This window comes from Galleria mellonella, unplaced genomic scaffold (assembly GCF_026898425.1).
Source record: "Galleria mellonella isolate WM207_F2 unplaced genomic scaffold, CSIRO_AGI_GalMel_v1 utg40, whole genome shotgun sequence".
NCBI lineage: Eukaryota > Metazoa > Arthropoda > Insecta > Lepidoptera > Pyralidae > Galleria > Galleria mellonella.
The window spans coordinates 4,979,657-5,005,075 of NW_026442094.1; the positions used below are offsets into that span (position 1 = coordinate 4,979,657).

At 34.2% G+C, this 25,419-nt stretch overlaps 4 protein-coding genes across 5 annotated transcripts in view; 2 read left to right on the forward strand and 2 right to left on the reverse strand.

The window, feature by feature from the left end:
• Positions 1-8,792, reverse strand: part of LOC113520267 (HEAT repeat-containing protein 5B) — a 39,130-nt gene extending 30,338 nt beyond the window's left edge. The window contains exons 1-8 of one of the 2 annotated variants that reach the window (XM_052898199.1): positions 8,546-8,792; positions 7,055-7,183; positions 6,138-6,349; positions 4,901-5,048; positions 2,236-2,453; positions 762-859; positions 500-663; positions 181-314 (exon numbers count right to left, since the gene is read on the reverse strand). In XM_052898199.1, coding sequence (XP_052754159.1) covers positions 181-314; positions 500-663; positions 762-859; positions 2,236-2,453; positions 4,901-5,048; positions 6,138-6,349; positions 7,055-7,180 — 1,100 coding nt within the window. In that variant the 5' untranslated portion in view covers positions 7,181-7,183; positions 8,546-8,792. The remainder of the gene's footprint in view (positions 1-180; positions 315-499; positions 664-761; positions 860-2,235; positions 2,454-4,900; positions 5,049-6,137; positions 6,350-7,054; positions 7,184-8,545) is intronic. The other variant, XM_052898200.1, reaches the window with a different exon arrangement.
• A 1,901-nt stretch (positions 8,793-10,693) lies between these two features.
• LOC113520392 (CCR4-NOT transcription complex subunit 9) lies at positions 10,694-13,986 on the forward strand. Its single transcript, XM_026905717.3, has 2 exons — positions 10,694-11,896; positions 13,767-13,986. Exons 1-2 carry the CDS (start codon positions 11,007-11,009, stop codon positions 13,780-13,782), a joined length of 906 nt encoding a protein of 301 aa, XP_026761518.1. The 5' UTR covers positions 10,694-11,006; the 3' UTR covers positions 13,783-13,986.
• Positions 13,987-16,083: 2,097 nt separating this feature from the next.
• Positions 16,084-17,619, reverse strand: LOC113520268 (uncharacterized). Its single transcript, XM_026905542.3, has 2 exons — positions 17,593-17,619; positions 16,084-16,770 (listed from the first exon to the last, which is right to left on the reverse strand). The coding sequence occupies exons 1-2, from the start codon at positions 17,617-17,619 to the stop codon at positions 16,084-16,086; spliced, it is 714 nt and encodes a 237-aa protein (XP_026761343.1).
• Positions 17,620-19,973: 2,354 nt separating this feature from the next.
• Positions 19,974-23,548, forward strand: LOC113520410 (putative glutathione-specific gamma-glutamylcyclotransferase 2). The gene is made up of 3 exons (XM_026905737.3): positions 19,974-20,240; positions 20,826-21,054; positions 22,017-23,548. The coding sequence occupies exons 1-3, from the start codon at positions 20,106-20,108 to the stop codon at positions 22,190-22,192; spliced, it is 540 nt and encodes a 179-aa protein (XP_026761538.1). The 5' UTR covers positions 19,974-20,105; the 3' UTR covers positions 22,193-23,548.
• The last annotated feature ends 1,871 nt before the right edge of the window (positions 23,549-25,419 follow it).

Sequence of the window (25,419 nt, forward strand, 5' to 3'; positions counted from 1 at the left end):
TAGCTCTTTAAACATCACCGAAACCTAACGGCAGTTACCAATCCGCTTGCCAAGCACGGCAACTACTAGTAAAACTTCCTAATAGGGGTAGGCACATGTTTAGCAGTGGACAATTAGCTGGTGATATGATTACGATATGATACAAAAGTATTAAATGTTATTAAAAAATTTTATTATTACCTGGAGTACACAGCGTCGACGTGCGAACTGGCCGCCTTCGGGTTGGCCACTAGGTCCAGCACGTGTGTCAGGAACGTGGTCATATTACGCTCTAACCATACACCGCCCATGTTTTGCACGAACACTACATAAGCCTGAAACAATAATACGTACCTGTGATTACATTTCCAATGCCTAGGATTAACACCAATTCGCCATGTGATCCCAATATTTGCAAAAACATAGCATACATATAGAAAGGAATTGAAAGTTGACATTTTTTTTCTAAAATCAATTGAAAAGTAAAATAAAGGAATAGGAAAAATAAAGTAAAACTTACTTGCGTGACACAAACACGGACTTCCCTATTGACTCCAGAGCCGGATTTTATTATTTCTCCCTTTAGGAAAGATGTGCCACCTCTCAGAAATGCACCCATTAGCAAGTTCAAAGCTTCGTCCAAAGATACAATGTTTTTTGGCGGATCTTTCTTATTTTGTTGTACTAAAAGAAAAAATTTAAAAAAAAGAATGTGAAAATTATAGCTTGTCTAAAAATTCTATTTATGAATTTCTTAAAATTTTATTATATTTTTAAATTACCTGATTGGATGCCAACTTTTAATTTAGGATTAAGATTTGTCATTTCACCAGCCTGAGTAGTCGCTATTAGAGCTCCAAGAAGTTCAGCTATGGCACAACTGTAAATAATGAACATTCGATCAATATACCAGAGGGAGACTTTGTACAACAGTCGTTTGCTTGGGTACCTTTGTTCCATTCGTATTTCTACTGTGAAGCAGTTGTGTTTCCATGGTTGTTTCGGTTTCAAGGATGGGATATGGCAGTAAATTTACAGGGTACAGAGAAATAATCAGGTTATGGAATGAGATTCTTGCCAAGGTTTTCCTAAGAGACTACAGCATGGGCATTCTTCAAAAGGGGGATAAAGAGATTTCTTCAGGGTCAGCAACGCGTGCGTAATACTCCTGGTATTGAAAGTATTTATAGGCTATGATAACCACTTATCATCAGGTGGGCTGTGTGCTCGATTGTCACCTTTGGTATAAAAAAAAATAACACCTGAGTCCTCAAAAATGGTAATGCATGGGAGGTATTATGGATGAAACAGTATACTCTATTATATCCATAATATTGCTCATGTTTATAGGTGACGGTTACCATTACCCATCAGGTGGGCTTAACAGCCCACACAAGCTAACGCTTGCATGCCATTTTTTTAAGTTGCATAAAAAAAATATACTAGATATGGATTACTAATTTGAAATTAACTTTTTCCAAGTAAAATGAGTCGTCGTTTAAAACTTTAAAGTTTTCAGAGGAATGGTGTGAGCAATAGTATGTAGTATATATAGTAAGTACTTTATATTCATCTCAATTTTATGTATAATAAAGTACATTACTGCAGCGGCCAGCAACTGAGGCATTGATGGACGAACGTACAAATGTGGGCCGAGGTGTAGCCGAGGCACACATACGTGAGTCCATCAATGCCTAGTTGTGGCCAAGGCTTGTATAGTACTTTTCTCAAACAATGCGCAAAAATCAAAAACACAATTTTACTTTTTAAATTCATGTTCAATTTAAAAAGTAAAATTGTGTAAAATAAATTTTTAATTACAGGACAGATATGAGTTTACATAGTAATTTATCTGGCCGCAAAACACGACAGATATGGATTTTCATACAACTTTTTCGGCCGCTGCCCGTATGTATCTTAGCCAGTACGGCAATTTTGATTTATCTCGAAGAAGATTGTCAAAATAATGCTCACATTTCCAAGCATGTTTGAGAAATATATATTACTCCCTTCCTTCGATAGTGGTTTAAGAAGGTTGTTAGAGTAATTTCATATTATTTCATACATATTTACCAACCACCGTCGCGGGTGACTTCAACCATATATATAGGATATACAATAGCATCGATTCTCATTTTGCAATCGCTCATAACACGTGCTCGATAGAAATGGCCACAATTACAATATTGATTGTTGATTGATTTCCAAGCATGTTTTGTCGCACTAGTTTGTGTGTGAGGTGGTATGTTCACGTACCGCAGCGTGTAGTGGCTGGGGTGCGCGGCGCGCAGGCAGGCGGCGGCGAGCGCGTCCACGTCGGCGGTCTGCAGGCGCAGCAGCGGCAGCAGGCGGCGCAGCGCGCGCGCCGCCGCCGCCCGCGCGCCGCCCGCGCGCTCCGCCGCCAGCGCGCCGCGCGCCGCGCGCCACACCTCGCGCAGCGCGCCGCCCGCCGCCGACCCCATGCCCACGCAGATCTGCGCGTCACACGCATCACACGCGTCACACGCATCACACGCATCACACACCACTCACCATTCACTCTAAACTCTTTACCAGTCAAAACCACTTTTGAATGAACAGGTTGGTAAAGCGGTTTTGACTGGAAATTATTGGTTAAAAATACCTTTGACAGACTAAGAAATGATAGTAGTTTTAACTTTTTTTTTTATACAATTTAGTAATGGCAAACAAGCAGACGGTCCATTTGATGGAAAGTGGAAACCGTCGCCTATAGACATGAGCAGTACCATGGACGTAACAGAGTATACTGTTTCGCCCATGATACCCCCCATGCGTTGCCATTCCTGAAGACTCAGGTGTTATTCCTTTGTACCCAGTAAATTCACGCCATATCCCACCCTTCAAACCGAAACACAGCCATGCAAACACAACTGCTTTACGGTTGAAACAAGAATATGACAGAGGTACCCAAGCAATCGACTTTTGTACAAAGTCTCCCTCTGGTAAAACTGTAGTAAAGCATCAGTCAAAAGTATTATTAACTCGAAAAAGATAATTATTAAATGTGAAATCGTTTATTACGAACATTTTAGCATTATAATCAATACAAAGACAACATACGAACATAGAACTTTTTAAGAATTTTGACTGATACAACCAGTCGAAACTACTTTTGACGGAATCACTTAGACAAAAGTATTTTTAACCAGCTCCATTGGGCAAAAGTTGTTTTAACTGTTATCTTAATCAAAAATATTGACTAAAGCATACGGTCAATAGTACTTTTGACTGATTTTGCTAGTTAATAGTAATTTTGACTGATTAAGAAATTTGACTGCAACATATATTCTTTATTGCACTTGTTAATTACATTGTTAATGCATTCATAAATATTGTGAGCAAGGGTAGACTTCTCTCTGACAGAGATCTCTTCCAGTCAACCCAATACTTACAAGTGCTACATTATATTACTATACATGGCTAATATTGCTACCAGTCCCATTGCTAGCAATATATCCTGTCAGGTCAACCTCTACACGGCCCCCCCTGAAAACTATCGTACTGAATTCCAGGTGTATTCATCACGATGAGCTAACTAACCTGCCTTTTCATTCTCACCTATCATCCCTCACTGGTACCTCGCCAGCGTATACCCAATTACCCATTCCATTGCACCTACTGGTTGGATATCTATATTAATTTTTATATTGGATTCTTCATTTCAACATTAAATATTTGATAACAGACATTTAAGATATTCGCTGTTGGACCAGTATATATAGATATCGTAACTGAAATATATAGATATTGCTGTACATTAACCATCCCTGAATATTACACTTTTGCAGTATTGCGAGCAAACGATACATACGTCACTTTGTACAAAAGTCGATTGTTTGGGTACCTGTCCTATTCGTGTTTCTACCGTGAAGCAATGGTGTTTGCATGGCTGTGTTTCAGTTTGAAGGGTAGGATATAGCGTGAATTTACAGGGTACAGAGGAATAACACCTGAATCCTCAGGAATGGCAACGCATGGGGGGTATCATGGGCGAAACAGTATACTCTGTTATGTCCATGGTACTGCTCATGTCTATAAGCGACGGTTACCACTTTCCATCAGGTGGGCCGTCAGCTTGTTTGCCATTCTATATCGTATAAAAAAAAAAACTCAATACGATACAGATATTACACAGATTTACGGCACACAAAAAAATAATTTAGTTTAGTTCCTAGTAAAATACATCCTTAAAAGAATGCCAGTAATTTCACTTTTGCCACATATAAATACATACATACTCGTACAGTTTTATAATTCTCAGTCAAACAAGTTGGCAAAGTAAATTAACACCAATGTAATATATGCTCACCGAAGCATGTTACACGAGTCATAATGAATTCAGCACGTAACTAGAAGGTCAAGTTATTAAAAAGATCCTAGAAATTAGTACACAACCTCACAATCTAGAATGATATAAAAATAAATTTCCCATATTATTGCTTAACTCGAAATTAAAAAAAAAAAGAACCTATTTTCACACTTATCATTATATATATTATAATCCACATACCATTTTAATTTTTTTTTTTATTTATTTCAGCTCTACACTGCTGGACTAAAACCTTCCCCATAAGAGGAGTTTTGCCAGTAGTTGCCACGCTTGGCAGGCGGATTGGCAACCGCAGTTAGGCTTTTAGAGATATTTTAAGAGAGACACTGCTGCTCGTCCGTTACCATCCCTTAGTCTTACGACATCCACGGGAAAGGAAGGGGTGGCCTATTCTATGCGTATTATATAAATTTCTACGGCATAAAATTTTTTTAATATTTTTTTAAAAAGTGTCTATATGGTACACTTATAAAAAAAATTCTAATGACAAATCAATTATTACATATATATAAAAAAAAAACTATTTACAACTTCGTTTTTTCTGACATAAAGAACAACAAACTGTCATACCTTTTCAAGCGTGTTCATGATCTCCAATCTAGTTTGTGACTCGGCACTCTTTAGAGATCTAACCAGCGTGGTCACTGTCTCCTCATACGATCTACCCATCATTCTACCGAGTTTCTCGTACATACTACCGAGACAACAAATCGCAGCTCTGAAAACATATATATTGGCTCTATTACTATACTACTACTCATAAACAATTAAATAGAATAAAAATTAGTACAAAAAGCATGTCTTTCTTTATTTATTTGGCTTAAATGAGGATTCCCTCACCAGAGGGAGACTTTGTACAAAAGTCGATTGCTTGGGTACCTCTGTCCCATTCGTGTTTCAACCGTGATGCAGTTGTGTTTGCATGGCTGTGTTTCGGTTTGAAGGGTAGGATATAGCGTGAATTTACAGGGTACAGAGGAATAACACCTGAGTCCTCAGGAATGGCAACGCATGGGGGGTATCATGGGCGAAACAGTATACTCTGTTATGTCCATGGAACTGCTCATGTCTATAGGCGACGGTTACCACTTTCCATCAGGTGGACCGTCAGCTTGTTTGCCATTCTTAGTATAAAAAAAAATCCCAGTTTGTCTCTATTTTCAACTGACTTTAAAAAGAGATTCTTAATTAAGCTGCATTTTTTTATATTTGTTACCTCATAACTCAGTTGTAAATCAATTTGGATATATATTTTTTTTTATTTGAAAGGATATTTACAGATTACTAGATACTTACAGATGTTTACAGATTACTCCCATAAATATTTTATCTAAATTAACTTCAGTAGTTTAGTTCTTAAAACAAATAAAAAAAAAACAAGGTTAATTGTAGCAAAACCTACAATTAAAGTTGTTAAAACTTGTCAATGAATAATGTATATGGAACATCTCATCATTCATTGTGTTTTTTTTTTATACAACTTAGAATGGCAAACAAGCTGACGGCCCACCTGATGGAAAGTGGTAACCGTCGCCTATAAACATGAGCAGTACCATGGACATAACATGTTTTGTCATGATTGAATTAATGTTATGCAGAACAAAATGCATTATATAGAAATATTCACATTAAAGAAATAATAGTTAAAAGAGTAATAACAATAAAAGACTGTAATCCCTAATGGGGTAGCCAGAGGCATAGAAATAATTCATTCTTGCTACAAAACAAGTCATCAAGTTATTGGTTCACTTATAAAATTAATTTATTTTCGTGTAATATTCTAAGAACAACAATATAAACCACTCACAGTCGCGTTGGTAGGTAAGATGGTGAATCATCCTTAACTTTGATGATGTCATTACACTTGTTGACAGTGTCAAACAAGAGGAAAGTATCGCCGACTGAGAATAGTGTTGCTAGACATCGTGCCAGCAGCCGCCGAGCGGGTGCACCCAGAGACTCTCGAAGAAGATTCACCAGTTGAGCCACCAACTTCTGTTGGCAGCTCTTTATGTCCGACTGTGTAACATTTCATAATAATCTTAATACTATTTTATATACATTTTATATCCAGTAATGATATTGTATTAAAACAATATCATTTATCATACCAGCCTTTAAATGTCCACTGCTATAAATAAGCCTCCCCCTTAGGGGATTTTGCAAGTAATTGTCATGTTTGGCAGGCGGATTGGCAACTGCAGTTGGAGGATATGGTGAAATTTTAAGAAGGACACTGCTGCCCATCTCTCTATCATTAAATTCCTTTAATCACCTCTTATGACACTCATAAAAAAAGAAGGGGGAGCCTATTCTATGCTAAGAACATAGGCATATACAATACAATATCATTATTGAATATAAGATGTATTTATATTATTACAATATTTTAGTTTTTTTTTTTTTTCTTATTGTTAGGGCAGAAAAAGAGCAAACAATTCACATAATGGGAACATCTACAATCATCTATACAATATGACAGAAGTTGCCAGTCATTTCAATATTTATGAGCTCATTTTTGTAGTGCAAGAGGAAGTCTTTAGAGGGAAGCCCATTCCACACACCTAATGGATCATGTTGCCATAATCACCTCTTAGGACATCTTCAGGATAAAAATGAATGACAACATATTTTTACACCAAACAGATGCAGTAAACAGTCTTTTTTTTTATAGTAATTGTTTTCCTATATCATTTTTAATTCATTCAATTAAATATAATTTACCTTATGTGCAGCAACCAGGACCTTGTCAAGAAATCTAAGCCATTCAAATATGAAATGTGGCTTCTTGTCATCAGGCAGCTGCTGAAGAGCAGCCTCATTGAGGGTCAGTGAATGTGACACCTCCATTATCTAAAAAATATAAAATTTACATTCATATTGTGGACATCAAATTAAAATAATCTTTATTTAAATAGATTTGTTTACAGGTATTTTTAAATCTTCATTCTTCTATTACTAGGTTCGGAATGTTATCTGCTGAGAAGAATCAGCAATAAACTCTAAAACTACAGACCATATGGTCATACTAGCAAAAATTATTGTGAACATAAATAAGCAATTTCTATTATATTTAGCTTGAAATTATATAATCTTAATTTTATTTAAAAATTAAAATTACTGAACCGATTTTGATAAAATTTCTATGGGACCAATACATACAGTAAGTATATCATTTTAGATAAAAAAAAAATCAAAATTGGTTTATAATTGACTCAGAATCAGGTAACAAACAACTAAGGCACATCACAACAATTAAACCATAGACTATGGTGATATGGTATGGAGATAATGAACCTTATAAGGAAACTTGTAAGTTACACCAAAATCAAGATAATTTAGGAAATAACTAATAATCTCAATATGGTTGTATCTCAAAAGTACTGAATACTGTATGCATTCAAGCACAACAGAAATTATGATTTCACTGTGTGCTTTGTGTTACAGACTGTTTTGGACAGTTCAAACAACAGCAGCATCAAAGACAAGGGTCCTTCACAATTGACTATAACTACACTGGATACAGCTACTAATCTTTGCCAGGACCATTGTCTCTTATCACCGCTATCTTCACCTCCGCACCCACAATAACACAAAAATTTTTGCAGATTCTGCAAGTTACAGCCCACAATGTGAGGCAAGATGCTGTGATGCAAAGCAGTAAATGTCTCCCCCCCCCCCCCCAAGTAGACTTCTGGATAAAGTCAAAACAATTGTTAGAAACAATAAACAAAGTAAGTTTATAAAACTTATGCTGTCATATATTATATGTAAACATTAAAATAATATATGTTTTAAAAAGAGTATTGAATATCAATGTGAATTATTGGAATAGATGAGATGTGTGTAAAAAATTTATAAAAAAGGGTGCAGTTATTATTGCTGATGCTGAAAGGTAACCATTTGGATGCCAGATCATATACAGGACCTACCCCATAGTATACCTAAATGCAAAAAAATATTAACGTAGATATACGTATGTTATAGGTGTAATATAGGTCACTAAATATATATACAAGTTGTAAATAGCTAGATCATACCAATTTAACTACTCCCGACCCGGTTGTTTACTTAATTGATCGTGGCGTAAATGAAGGATGAATCATTTTTAAAATTAACTTTTAAAATATAAGCATTATTATTTAATGCATATATTACAAAACTAACATAACTGTATAAGAGTAATAACTACATTTCCAACTATAATCAACTCACCACAGTATGGTCTCAAATATTTTCTATTAAAAACCGTAAAACCAACAAAGTCTGCACATAATTATTACAATGGGTCACAATAAAAGCTGAAAGCGTATCAATTACTTATTTTGGAAGGAAAAATGGAAAACAATGAAAATTTTCTAAACTATTAGTAATTCAGAAGTATAAATCATAAGTAGGTAGGTAACTATACCTATATGTCATACTAACACAAGTACACTTGGGAACACACTAACACAACCAAAGACACCACAGAACAAACGATAAACTACTCCGTGACAGAGTTTCGATCATCGAGACCGTAAAACCGGAAGAATAGGAACAATTTGTGACTCTTTCCATTTTTTTCTTATTAATCTATCTACACATCTACATTTGATAGTTTGGTATATAGTCTGGGATCATAATGATCGAAGTTTGATTTATTATTAATTAAATTGCCTGATTTTCTTCTAAAAATTCTTTTTATGTGGACCCAAAGATTGGAGTAACTAGGACGTGTGAAAGAGTAGGTACTTTTACTCAAAAATTTCATAATCTTATCAGTCTTTAACTATCTACTACTGAACATAGGCCTCTCCCCTGGAGGATTTTACCATTAGTTTTTTCACAAAGTTTTACATGGTACCGACTATATATTTAGAAAAAAATAAAGAAAAATACTTATTTGCGTATACTAATAACAGTCATAGCAAAAACATAAACAATAATACCCAAATAAAAAAGAAATGTGCCGTGTGTACCCCAGCATAAAACGAGCTTTCTCTTCCTTTCCTGTGGGCGTCGTAAGAAGAGACTAAGAGAGGGCGAGAGATGAACAGTAGCTTCCCTCTTAAAATATCTATAACTGCGGTTGCCAACCCGCCTGCCAATCGTGGCAACCACTGTCAAAATTTCCCTTAAGAGGAAGGCTTATGTCTAGCAATGGACAGTTAACGCCTGAAATAATAATGTTTTAAAGAAAGAAATGCAGAAATACATTTATAATGGAATATATAGAACTAAATATTTTAGTATTAACCTAAGTGTTTAGTTATGCATTTACACCATAGACTTAGTATAACATTCTACGTACTAACATCCTAGTAATGTAATAACAAAAACGAGACGAAAATGTGATTACTCTTCTGTGAATGAAATGTAACTGCGGGCACTAAAAAGATTTCGGATAGAACCCTAAGGCTTAAGAGATAGATTTCCGATCGATGAGCAGTTCGGCTTTAGATCCAGGCACTCAGCTGTTCAACGAGTGCACCGTATAGTAGAGCACGTCCTCAAAGGCTGGCACTACAAGCCCCGCGGGGCCACAGGTGCCCTATTCTTCGACGTGGTGAAGGCTTTGGACAAAGTCTGGCATAGCGGTTCGATATACAAGCTACACAAGATGGAAGTGCCAGATAGGCTTGTGCACATCATACGGGCCTTCTTATCGAATAGGACCTATCGCTATCGCGTCAACGGCGTGCGCTCCAGCACGCACCCGATCAGAGCCGGCGTCTCCCAGGGTGCCGTTCTCTCGCCCATAATGTGACACGATACTCCCGAGTGCAATTAGCATTATTTGCTGATGATACAGCCCTCTATGTGGACTGCTGGTCGGCCAATGACTTAGTGACGTAGACTGCAGGTGGCGGCAGACCAGCTGGGCCACTAGTTTAGGAAGTGTCGCATCGAGGTAAACCCCAATAAGAGCGTTGCGATATTCTTCACGACCAATCCCAACAAGACTCCTACTTTTGAGATAACTTGCCATCAGTTGCTATTTTTGTCATTTCCTAGTAGGCTAGTGTAAAGAAAATGTTATATGGCCGTATAACCCTACTAAATTCAGATACAACCTGTTTGCATATTTTCTATATAAACCGTATCCAATATATAATCTAGTAATATAGAATTTGTTATTGACAAATAATTGACATGTCAAATAATTGCCTGTCACTGATGGTGTATTTTTCGTCCTCTTTGTATTAATTATATTCGCATAAAAAGAAAGTAGGCAACCATATGATTTACAGTTTTTATTTTATCATTCCTTCTATGTAATTTCTTGTTCTTAGACTTAGAATTAGCCAAAGATTTTAGTGTTCCTAGGATTCTATTCTGTTGTCTTGTTGTCAACGTCAAATGTCAATTTGTTATGAAAAATGATTACCTATTCTACTGTCAGTGAAGAAAGCAACGTTAATATTGTACTGTAGGCGTTATCTTTTCTATTTCAATTTACTTTCCATCAAAATACTTTTGTCAATCCATGCTTTATAAATTTTATTTTAATTATAAATTACTACCATAATAACGATCAATTTATCATAAAAAGTTGTACATTTCATTTCTTTGTGCTGTAATTAAAATGAATTGTGATAATCTGACATACTATATTTATGACCTCTCGCGTAATCTACGTGTTTATTAACAAAAGCCAACTGCCGATTTATATTTTGATAATAAAATAGATTCGATGAATACTATGAGTGCGCAACAGAGCCCGGCGAACATGCAAGCCGTCGTGGACAGAGAAAAGATTTATACATGGATCTTAGAGCTATGCAATCCAGAAACAAGGGAAAACGCTCTACTCGAACTGAGCAAGAAGCGTGAGGTTGTGCCGGATTTAGCGCCTATGTTATGGCACAGTTTCGGTACGATTGCCGCCTTACTACAGGAGATTACTAATATTTACGTGGCTATGATACCTCCGACGTTGACAGCCCATCAAAGCAATCGTGTTTGCAATGCTTTAGCATTAATGCAATGCGTTGCTTCTCATCCTGAGACGAGATCTGCATTTCTTCAAGCACATGTTCCTTTGTTTTTATATCCTTTTCTTCATACTGTATCTAAAACTCGTCCATTTGAATATTTACGACTAACCAGTTTAGGTGTAATTGGAGCTTTAGTAAAAACAGATGAGCAAGAAGTAATAACGTTTTTACTGACAACTGAAATCATACCACTGTGCCTGCGCATTATGGAGAATGGTTCCGAATTATCCAAGACTGTTGCCACATTCATACTGCAGAAGATTCTATTAGATGACAGTGGGTTGTGTTACATCTGTCAAACCTACGATAGATTCTCGCATGTGGCTATGATATTGGGAAAAATGGTGTTGTCTCTAGCGAAGGATCCATCAGCTCGTCTCCTTAAACATGTTGTTCGTTGTTACCTTCGCTTGTCAGATAATCCCAGAGCTCGTGAGGCACTCAGACAATGTCTTCCAGACCAGCTACGAGATGCAACATTTACAGCATGCCTCCAAGAGGACAATTCAACAAAGCACTGGTTGGCACAACTGATAAAGAATTTAGAAGCTCAGCCACCTCCTGCTAGTCCCGCTCAACCAAACATGTGAGATTCAACTTTATGGAGGCCCACTGCAGACAATGTCCAAGTAGTAGTGCAAAGGGGTCTATCCTGTTTCACACCAGACTTTTAACCTTTTACTTATAAGCATTATTTTTTAATATTGATATAATTTTCTTTATTATTCTAACATACTAGTATAAGTAGTTAAAGATACTGACTAAATTTCATTTGAACATGTTCACAACTTCATATAACATATTTTACAACTTTTTCAAATTTTTTACTATGTAAAAAAAATATCAATACCAAATTTATGGATGTTGGTAAAATGTGTAGTTATTAGAGTTAGTGAACATGTATTGAAATATATTCTTCTATGTTTATAAGTAAAATGGTTGTTAAAACTTGAGGAACAAATCTATGGAGTAAACAATAATCCTTTAAATAATTCTTTTGCTTTTTAGTGAAAAGTTAGTACCATATTAATATGGTAGGTTAAATATTCTGTGTTGTAAAATTTTATTGTACAAAATATTTCAAATTACATCTCATTTTATGTATAAACAGCAATTTTTCACTAGTACATAGTAGGTCAAGACTGATTGAATTTTTCAAATTTTGTGGGTATGCATTGACTCTATTATAATAAACACCATAACACTATTTAATAAAAACTTAGATAAATATTAGCTATTAAAATATAACTTTTTTGTAATATATAAATAAATAGGTTATAAAATGAGGCTTTTTAAAGGTCATATTATGCAACATTTGCAAGTGATTATAAATGAAATAAATATTGAAAAATTCAATTCTCATATTTATAAGCAATCTAACTGTAGAGATAGAAAACATTAACAATTTTAATTCAAATAGATTTGTTATAGTAAAATAGATAAGTATTGGTGAAGCTTGAATTTTATATCAAGGAAGAAGGCTTTTTTTAAGTGACTTCGCAAAGGAGGATATTCTCAATTCTTTTATATATTTTTGTCATAAAAATGCTGGTAATTGAATATTTGAAGGTTTTTTCTCAGTTCCTTTTGCAACCAGGATATATGCATGCAGGATATATTAGGTTTTATATTATTATTATTAATCTTGAAATTGTTTTTTATTAAATGGACTTAATTTTTTTTTATTAATCTTAATTTAAAGTGGTATTCCACAAAAAAAAAAAAAAACTGACTATTTGTGGCTAAACCAGTTACTTCGATTTCATAAATGAATTGACTTTGATAAAATTTTTATCCATCAATTCATGGATTTTTCAAATTGGTTTATAAATGACATAATTATGAGTTTGTTACAAACACAAATAAACAAATAAAAAAGTACAACAAAATTGAAAACCTCTTTCTTTTTGAAGTTTGTTAAAAATAGTATTTAATCTTGTTTTTAAAATACAGTAGATATTAAAGCATGGTGGAAATAAATTTTTTAAATCGAACAAATAAAGAAACACTTATGTTGTATATAACATAAGAGTAAATATTATACTCAACTATGAATTATCGACATTCAAATCCTTACAAGCATGGATTATTGGTTTGCTCTAATTGTGCATTATCTAGGTATTAGATGATATATGAATTATAGTATTTATATAGTCAAACCTACTACTTGTAATTGTATTATGGTGGGCCTTAATTTTTGGGTAAGGGAATGTGCAGACGAGGGAAGTTTTTTCATGGATGACAAAATTCCCCATTGTATTAGTTGGTGAGATTTCAGTAACTTGTTTACATTAAACAACTCTCTATATAATATTGTAACGAACAAAAAAGTATGCTAAGAATTGTCTCTCATCTGCACAAATCCATAGTGTTGGGCTGTTTGTGTTGTCATATACTATTCAATTATTGTCATATTTTTCTTTGGTCTCACTACATACATTGTATTATTTTTTTAGGTACAAATCAAGATGAAAACCGCTAATTTTATATGCAGGTTTAGTGAGCTGGATTAGAAATAAATTTTTTAACAATTTGGATCTTATATTTTTTATTCTATATGTATTGTAACAAAAAGGCTATAGCAAGCAGACATTCAGGGACTGTATTCATTTATAAAACTTAAATTTATCGCAATGAAACATGACTCAAAATATGATAATAATTTTAAATTTTTCATTGTTTTTTTCTTTCCTCCCATTATATTTTAATACTTGCTGTTTCAGCTAAGTTTTAAGGAGGTAGTTGCACACATTGAAGTAAGTTTTTATACAACTTGCACTGATTAACAAAATTAACGACTCACTAATAAGAGTATTAATAATATCACGACCTATTTATTTCGTTATTATCACCGTCATCTATAGACTCCAATAGCCTTACAGTACACTCTTTGTGACTACATGCTGCAGTGGAATAATAAAGTTGTTTGATATAGAATTATAATATTAAGAAAGTGTCATGCTTCTATGGACTGTACCAACCGAATCAGCAGTACTGATTATCGTTATATTTAGTCGTGCAGTTTTTACGTTATTTTCTGTAAGCACTTTGGTCTGGACAATTTTAATCAGCGAAGTTAAAAAAGAAGCCAGTATTTTCAGGTTTTTGTTATGATGTTACGCTGTTTATATAAGCTTATCTATGTAATCGTGCTACAACACTCACTGATGTACATATGCCCACATTTTGACGCTCTTATTTATCTAATGCTTATCTACTTGTAATGTATGATATGGCATGTTCCATGAACATGTCAAAATGTTTAGAATGAAAAATACCTTTCTAATATTAACACAACAGTTAATATAAAAGGTTATTGAAATTAGTAAATATCTTATCGCTATCTGTTTTCACCAGTAAGGGCTGATAGGTGAGGATGAAACAGGTCAGTTGGCCTATCATGACGAATTCAACAATTATTACCCACAATAGATTCCAGAGAAAACCGCGAAGAGGTTGACTTGATAGGGTATTTTGCTAGCAATGTGGCACTTAAACATCATTACTAACAATACAATCCTTCCCACCCCCCCTCCCCACCTAGCCCACCTTCAAACCTGAACATTAATGTAAGCACACCTGCTACTTGACATCGAAAATATAGGCGTATTTAGAGAGGAGCGCGTGGGTCGTGCTTCACAATGACATCTCTGAAAGTACATGTGTGCCTTTTTTAAAAAGCCAGGCCCCTTTTTGAGAATATTAAATATTACGCAAATTCCATGTGGTTCCTGCATAGATTCCTTTCCTATGGGTGTCGTAGAAGTCGACTAAGAGAGGATGAGGGATTGGCAGCAGCAACTCTTAACTGACTGACTGCGGTTGCCTATCCGCTTGCCAAGCGTGGTAACTACTGGTAAAACTCTTTAAGGGAAGACTCATGTGTAGCAGTGGACAGTTAAAGGCTGATATAATGATGATGATTACGCCAATGAGCAGATACTTTATACGGATAGAGAGATAACTATCCAAACATACTAAAAAAAAATGTATAATTGTTTAAATTATTATGAAACTATTTTTATACACATTGCTCATGGACTCTTTCCTAATCCTCCGCCTCCTATGTAGAGCGGTACACATACCCTCATAGGTATGTACCCTCGGGCATGTGGCAATGGAACAGATTCTTAGTAACTAACGGTGACTAACTGTCCTACCTTTCAGGTCAACTTCTACGCGGTTTCCCAAGATACCATCGTGATTTATAATTGTTGAATTCGTCATACCATCATGACGAATTCGACAATTATAAACTATGCCATCTGACCTGCATTCACCCTTATCTATCACCCCTCACAAAAACTTTGCTATATGAAGAAATTCGAAATAAGAATGTAATATACAGAAGAACCAGTTATCAATATAACTTGAGTAATCGGCAATTTATAAAATAACGGATCTAAGAATTGATAGCAAAGAATTCTCGAGTACCGATCGTGACTATATAAACTCTTTGGAATCAACATCCAGCAACAGTAATTCCGAACGGCTACGACATCATAACCTTTAAGAAAAGAGTATATTTCTTTTATAAAAGGCCGGCAACACACCTGCAATGATTTTGGTGTTGTGGGTGATCATGGGCGGTGGTAGACACTTGCTATCAGGTGAGCCGCATGCTCTTTTGCCCCGTGTTGTAAAAAAAAAACATATAGGCAGTACTATTTTTTATATTGTGGTACAGGTAAATACTGTGTTAGGCGACCCCTAAAATAACTGACGACTATAAATAAAAATGTGATATAGTACTTAAATCGTTAACGGTTATATTTAAAAATCAGGACCGCGAACTGGGTATCGTGATATGGCCCAACGTTTAGCAATTTTACGACATATGTTTGAGCCCCTGTTTATATTGATATAGAGATTTGGTCCATTCTCTGTAGGTTCTTTTACGGAATGTTGATCGGCTTTTGTTTTACTTCCGAAGCGTGATCTGTTTTCAGTTAACTTTTCTAAAAATTGTGTACCACAACTTAGGGTTTCAACATACTGTGTACATGCTTTATCGGTAAATCCGTAGTTTCTTATATCGTAAGTCTGTACTTGTTTTACGCTCGCTTTAGAATTAACACGTTTATGTGCACATTTGCAAGTGCAGTGATTATCTCGTTTTCGAACCATCGTTACACAGTCTATATCACATCGCAGAGGCCCTGTAACTAATGTATTGCATGCAATATCAACAAAGTTCTTTTTTAAAATGGTCTCCTTGGATTTGAATTTATTACCTACAATTGCACTTGTGTTATTTCGTGGTATAAGTTTATTGATTTCTTTCTTTTTCTCAATGACAATAGATCTTGTTGACCTTCCGTCCTGCCTATTGCTTGTGGTCTGTTGTGTTATATGCCTTGATTTTTCTGCAGGCGTTTTTGATGATGATTTCAAGGCTGGGTCAACTATTTCTTTACAAAGTTTTTCAGCTATTGTAGATATTTGAAACGACCAGGATAACTATTTGTGATCGTTAAATTCATTAGATAATAATTTTGTCATATTTACTAATTACTTAATATGTGTAACATGATTATTGTACAATATAGGAATTGGCAAAATTCTGTAAACGTCGCTAATGTTGCAGAACTATATTTTTTTTATGTTATATCCTCCATAAATATTAAATTGTACGTTTCTTTGAAAGTAAATAATGAAATTATCAAATGACAATAAAATGACGGCATGAAATGAAAACTACTATTCTGTCATTATTATATCCCAGTAAGTTCCATATCACTACGTGAGTACGTAAGTATATCTATAATATTATAGGCACCATAAATGTGAGCATATTAAAGTAAGTAGTACCTAATTGGTAGATGTAACATTTTTATTTAGGTAGATACCTAATACTCTTACTATATACATGGTAAATCCCTTAAGACAGAGAAGACATTTGTTCTTACATGGTTCTAGTAGCTCTTGACTTCTCATAGGTGACCGTATCCACTCGATGCTAATCGCCTCCGGTACTCGTACCCTTCCTTTTTAATTATATCTTATAAGTTATAATTTTTTGATAATTTCTTTAGCCGACATTTTAATCCTTATGCCCAAATCATCTTAGTTTACCTTTTTATCAAATTTTCATTAACAAGCCTTTTTTTGTGTGGTTAATTCTAACACCTAAATGGATGATTCGGCGTAGGGGGGGGGGGGGAGGGGGAGGTGAAATATTGTTAGTAATAGGGAAAATTATTTTTCAATATATCCTGTCAGGTCGATCTTCCCACTGTTCTCCTTAGAAATAATCGTTTTTAATGTTACGGGCTAACTGACTTGCCTTTCACCCTCATAATCCCTCATTGGTACTCCGCCAGTGTAAACCGTCCACGTAGTCGAGGTTTCCATTCCATTATCACACATTAAAAAAAGTTGTGGGTTGATTTCAAAGCGTCAAACAAAAAAATTTAAAGTGTATTATAACCCAGGCGCCTCGCCAAAAATAACTCTATGGCTGTACAGGGCTGTAATCAGGCCAATGTTGGTCTATGGTGCACTGGTTTGGTGGCCGAGGACAAAACTATCGACCACTGCCGCCAAACTAAAAAGCTTTCAGAGACTGGTTTGCTCCTCTGTCAGCGGCTGCATGAAAACAGCTCCTACAACAGCAATAGAGTTGGCCCTCAACATAACACCCCTAGACCTGCACATACAGCAGGAAGCGGCCTTAGCCGCTATCCGACTAATGCATCTGGATCTATGGGGTAAAAATCACTACAGTCCCCACACTGCTATTCTGAACCAGGCAATCGAATATCAACCTTTGATTGCGGCTCCGTGTGACAGGACTCATAATCATTATATATTTAACAAAAAATACCAAGTACAAATAAAAGAAGAGGAAAAGGACCAATCCGGTGTACATGAATTACGCATATATACCGATGGCTCCAAAACTGAGAACGGTTCAGGAGCTGGAGTCTTTTCCTTAGACCTTAATATAAACATGCACATACCGCTTGGCGACCACAGCTCAATTTTCCAATGCGAATGTGTTGCAATAACCGAGGCTGCTGCAGTTGTACATAAGCTAGGAATAAATGGTTATAGCATTAGATTCTTATCCGACAGCGCAGCAGTACTAAAAACATTAAGAAACAACAAGACAAACAACAAACTAATAATTGAATGCCACCATTCACTGGATAAGATATCTTCCAATAACCGTATTATCCTCCAATGGATAAGAGGGCACAGTGGATCTTATGGTAACGATGCCGCAGACGAACTAGCTAGGAAAGACTCAGGAACGAGGGTGGTAGGCCCGTATCCACTCCTTCCTCTTCCATTCTCACAATTTCGAATGTGGATTCGTCAAAGATCCTCTGACATACAAAACCAAAGATGGATACAGGCTACTGATTGCAGACAATCAAAATTGGCCGTACCTATGTTGAATCAACGACTATCAAAACGTTTATTACATCTAGACAGAAAAAACCTCAAAACAATGATAGGGACAATAACGGGTCATTGTCCATTAAACAAACATCTATACACAATAGGAGCCACAGACAGCCCTCTATGTCGAGGCTGTTTCAACGCCGAAGAAACGGCAGCTCACGTAATCCTGGAATGTGAGGCTGTGGCCCATCAACGTTTAGAAATCCTCGGAACGGTGAGGTCGCTCCGTGAGGCCTGTGAAGAACCCAGGAAGCTTCTGCGCTTCTGGACGGAGCTAGGTTGGCTGCACTAGCCACGACTCATACGCACAATGGCCCAAATGAGAGGCTAAGTGCGGAAAATGGAGTCCCTTTCACATTCACATTCACAACCCAGGCGCCTCCATTCTTTTCCGTGGGTGTCGTAAGAGAAGCTAAAGGGGATTTAAAGGTCGGGGGATGCGCAACTGCATCACTCTTAAAACATCACCAAAACCTAACTGTGGTTGCTAACGCACCTGCGAAGCGTAGTATCTGCTGGTAAAATCTTTCAATGGGAAGGCCTATGCTCAGTAGTAGACAGTAAACGATTAATTTTTTTTTCTTCTTTTGGCTTCGACTTTTTAAGGTAACCATTAGTCATTTTTAAATTTGATTCAAAAGCAGGGAAATCAATGCAGAACACAACAGGAATATAAAGGTAAAAAATTTTGGGATAGAATTACAAGATCAGGAGAGTTGAAAGAAAAAAAGGTAAGATATTAATCGTAGAATAATAAATTAAAGTAAATAAATATAAATTTATATATAAAGTTTAATGCAAACAGAATAGATGTAGGTATAAATATATACAGTTTTATATCTTTTTATCGTTACTTAATATAAAATCAGAAAGGATTCTGTAAACTGGTAAGTTGTAATAGTTTAATAATAGATTAATATTAGTGGGGAGGGGAACTTTTAGGGATATTAAGGAATTATACAATTGCGAATGATTGTAGATAGAACAGGATAGAAAAATATGATTTAAAATTCCAATTTCCATTTCACACAGACATATGACACTATCTATAATATTAAATCGAGCAAGGATTGCTGGAGAACAGGTATGATCTATTCTCACCCTAATTAATATACTAGTTGACCTCATGCACAAATTAATAAAAAAAAACGTTGATTTGATAATGATAATGAATAAATATGTGATAAAATGAGACAAATATATGGCAGCACTGCCAAAGTTGTCAATGTAACATGTTAACGTCATTTATGACAGTCAATGTCATTATCATATGATTAAGCTTTTGTATTGAGATTTTTTAGTTTGAGATTACAAAACATTACAAAAATTGTACCAACAATATTTTTTCAAATAAGTTTAAAAGTTTCCACTATACTTTTAGAAAAATGTGGGTATTTGGTTACGGATCTCTAATATGGAAGGTGGATTTTGCATATGAATTAAAAGTTGTAGGTTATATTGAAGGTTATTCTAGGAGATTTTATCAACACAGTATAGACCATAGAGGTGTTCCTGATCAAGTAAGTAATATTTGGATTTTGATAGACAATCTTGGTGATGTAGCGGTTAAATACTCACCTATTGGTTACAGTTTTGATCCTCGCATAGTATTCATAAATATATCTGTTTGTATTTATTTGTCTATTTTCTGTATATAATTTTTTTTTAATAGATATAAGAAAACTAATGACTGTCTATGCTATTGGTTTACACTGGTGGAGTACAGGTGAAGGATGATAGGTGAGGACCATGTCAGGTTAGTATTTTTATGGATGGTAATAGAATGGTAACCTCGCCTGCACTAATGATATACATTGGCATAGCGCCAGTGAGGACTGATAGGTGAGAATGAAAAGGCAGGCCAATTAGCCCATTCTAATGAATACACCTTGAATTTAGCACAATGGTTTTCTGGGAGGACCACAGGGAGGTCGACTCTATTCCCACCCGATGTCAAATTGGTTAGCCTATAATGATCAATACACCAGGAAAGATTACATCTTAATTTAGAATATTGCCTATGCATATGATAATGATAACATATCTATCAATAAATCTTTTTAGACATATGTCTGAGTTTAATTGCATTCATTAATTCATTTCAGCCAGGTCGTGTAGTAACACTAATACCAAGTGAAGATACCAATAGTAAAGTTTGGGGGATAGCATACAAAATTAGAACTAAAGACATAGAGGAAGTGACAAAACATTTAGACTTTAGAGAGAAGAATGGTTATTCTAAAAAAATGGTTATGTTCCATCCTGCAGACAAGAATCTTGAACCATTTGAGTTAACATTGTATGTTGCTACAGAGGAAAATGAGTCTTATGCTGGTGAGATATTTTTTATATACAGGGTGTAAGAGACAGGTTGGCAAAAACTAAAAAATGGTGAATTTAGACCATTATTCTGAACTAAAAACCAGTGAAAATTCTTTCTGGATTTTTTTTTCTGTTTTTTTTCATTTAAAATCATGTAATCTATGATATCATGACATAATATTGTATAGTGAAATACCATGAAATAAAAAAATCCTACTGCAACATTTTGAAGCAGCTGTGTAAGGGCAATGCCACAAACACATGAAAACTACCTACAAAGAAGCATCATTGACAATGCTATATCACACATCATGTTTATTGTATAATAAAATTTCAAATACATTGCGTAGCATCAATATAAGAATCCTTAATTATATGCTTGCATTATTATTTACTACTGGAAATGCATCAGCTTTTCCAGTAGTAAAATAATCTGCCATTTGATTTAGACCATTCATCTGAATCAGCTGTTTTCCTTTTGGCCAACTAGTCTCTGCCATCTTGTATTTTGTATGTAGTTTGGATAAACAAGTGACAGTCCACTTGATGAAGACAGGTAACTGTCAAATATAGAAATGAACAGTACCATGGATATCACAGTGAATAATAGTAGTAGTATTTGTTAATTGTCATTTTTGTGGATTATGGCGTTATATACCCTGTAATTTCACTAGTATACCTTCCTATCAAAACAGAGATACTTAATCAATCAATCAATCACATGAAACATAATATTTGGTATTATGTGGTGTAAAAATAAGCACTTTAAATAATTAAATAAATAAATACTTTAGTTAAGACACTATTGATACCGCTGTAAATTAATAAAGTTGTTTAATCTAAAAAACTTTTAATATTTATATAATTATATTTAATATTTACATCTCTTATTGATATCAAATATATATTGTAACATTAATGTAGATCCTATTGTTTTGAATTTAAGTATAATTTAATTAAAAATTATATTACAGGGCCAGCATCAATAGAAGATATAGCAAGACAAGTGATCAAGTGTAAAGGTCCCAGTGGTACCAACAAGGAATATTTATATAATTTAGCTGATGCTATGCGCCAATTAGTACCTGATGTTAAAGATGATCATCTGTTTGCTTTAGAAGCAGCTGTAAGAAATCTAGACTCAGATTAAAAAGAAAAATAGATAAAGAAATATAGACAATTTTTATACTTAGATAGGTAGAAATTTTTTTATACTCAAACATTAGCGAAATATTGTAAATTTTTTGTAATTTATCACATGGGTAGAAATTTTTTATACTCAAACATTAATTGAAATGGATGTAGTAAATTTTTTTGTAATTTATATAAGTATATATTTATTGAATTATAAATATAATTTATATTCAATAAAAATCATGTTAATGAAAATTATATTTGCATAGATATGATTCTTTGTAAAGAATAAATTTATTAATTTAATTTGAGGATGTAAAACTTTCAATAAATTAAAAAAAAATCTTAATGTAGCTTAGCTACAAGTTTGCTCATGGAATATGTACTTGTATGTATTACTCATGGAATAATACATATGGGTATGTATTGTTTTTCACTTGCCATATTTAGTACACAATAATATTTATAACAAACATGCATTCATCTATTGGTGAATAGGGTTACCGTAGCCTATGGATGCCTATAAATAGGGATGTCATGCGCACGTTGCCGACCTTTAAGAAAATTTAATATCTTATTGAAGAACTCGATGCTATAGTCCCTAGGGAAAGCCTCGACAAGAAGATTATTCCACAATCTGAGTATTTACAGGAGGAAGCTCCTCTAAAACCTTACTGTGTGACCCTTCTGGTTTTATGATGTGAGGACACATTCCCTGCTGATAGCGAGTGATGTGATAGTGAAATATATGATAGTGGTATGTTCTTTTTATCAAAAGAACAATTTATTAAAAAAAATAGGATAAAAAAAAGTTAATTATAAAAGTAAGTACTATGGCTTAATATAATTTTTTGATGTCTTAGTTTTGAAAGAACAGATTTGAAAACTCATTCTAAGATTAGAAAAAAAAATTAAATATGGAAATGAATAATTAATAAATTGTTAGTTGTTTAAATATAAAATTATTTTTTTATATTAAAATTGTTTACTAAATATGCCATGTATTATAAATATATTATATATACATTTTCTATTTACCTACTTATGCAGATATTAACTGTATTATACATATGTATGCACTTAATAACTATATAATATTAGCAAAAAATTGTTATATATCCAAGTAGTAATCATTACAACTATAGGTAATAAAATTCATAGCAAAACAAGGGCTACTAATGCACAGAATTATACTTTAATAGGCAATTTTTATTAACGGAAATAAAAAAGAACTCACATTATGTGAATCATAATATAATTCAATAAGTGTTTTTCAACTCAGATTTTTATTACAAATAATACTCCATAGTAATGATATATAAATAAATATGAAAAACAAATGTTCTCCAAGTCATTCCTATAGAATTTATTACTTTAAATTAATTCAGTACCAAATAAATTTGAGATTAAATTCATATCTGTTTATATTAGAAAATTTGTCTCATTTGCTAAAACCGTTCTGGCTCGTTTCAGAGATTAAAAAAATCTCTGAAACGAGCCAGATATTGGTTTGAATACATATATCGTTTAACGGGGGGACTAGGAGGGGATTGCTAGTATGAATGAATGAATAAATGAGTATACTTTATTTGCATTATACAATATAGGAAATAAGCAAGGCAATTTACAAACACAACGATACAATTGTATAAGTACAGTAAGGCGGTCTTATTGCTAAGAGCAATCTTTTCAAGACAACCTAGTAATGGCGTTTAGGGGCCTATTGACCCTTGGGTCGAACTCTACGCGGTCCCCTCTCGTTAATTCCTAGTGAATGCGTCACTGTGGGTCAATTGATTTAACTTCATAGTCGCGTAACACTTCACTAGTACTTCGCCAGCGAATGCCAATAGTGTAAGCGGGATTGATATTTCATAAGTATTTAAAAGTCCACAGGAATCCTATTTGTATTCATTCATTCACCTGAATATATAGTTAAATATGTTTTTAATTCAAAGCGTAGTACTAAAATTTTTCAATGTATTTGAAACACGTTTCGTCATCATTAGTAGATGGCGCTAGTATAGAATTACAAGTCGTGTATGAAAAACAAACAAATACGTCTAAATTGCAATTAATCTATCCTAAAAATACACAAACATAATTGATTTGATCTTATTTAGTTATTTAATATTCATAAAATTGAATGAATTATGTAAATTTTACTTATTTAACGTAAAAAATACGGCATACACCAATAAATACGAAATAAAAGAATATTATAATAAAAATAGCGGGACGATGCATTAAACTAGTACGTTCAGTATAAAATTAGCAATTAACATATATCTTATTTGACAAATTATTTTGTTACTTCTCAGGCTCTCTAGACAAGTGACAAGCGAATTTGTTGATGGAATCGACATCGCTAGTGAGTCCGTAAGTTGGAATGAGTCATCCGGCGTTGCTATCTCATTCTATCTCACGGACTCGCTAGCGATGTTGATTCCATCGACGAATTCGTTTGCCATTTGGTTTATAGAAAAAATATCACCTACTACAAAGCAAAAGGACGTTTATTATTAATAAAAATAAAAAAAAAAAAAATCAGAGGTAGACCACAGACATTACTTTTATTTCTATTATGAAATACGAGTAAAAACATATCCTACGACTACTGCAGGCAAAGTTACAGGTTTCATCTAGTTTTTAAATATAATATTAGACAGAAAAAATGTTGATTACATATAAATAAACTTAGATATTTAATTAATAGCATTTACCTACCATTGTTAAATCTTTTCCTGCTAAAACAAGTAAACAGGTAAATATGTAAAATATTATTTATAATCAGGTTTTCCTGAAGGAATTGTTATTATACGGGAACAGAATTGTAACACTACAGTATATTTACTGTATAATATTCAGGGAGGTGTTTGTTAGTAACCGAGACTAGCGATACAATTGTTAGCAATATAGGTATCCTGTCAGATTGATCCCCACGTGGCCCCCCCCCCCCCCCCTTGTGGTTCTGGGAGAATTCGCATAGCGAATAGCGGTAGCGAGGTTACCGATACCAGACGGGGTTATCATTCCATTATCACTAAAAAATTAAAAAAAGAACTTTCATTAAATAAAGTATTAATTTAAAATTAAAGTATTTTAGGGAATTACACTTCACAATCGACCCCATTATCTTCTATCTCTTTCTACCGTCTCGTTAAAGTAGGTATTTAAATAATGACCTAAGTTGAATACTACAAATATAGAATACAATAGCCAAGGACGATATCAAGACTTATT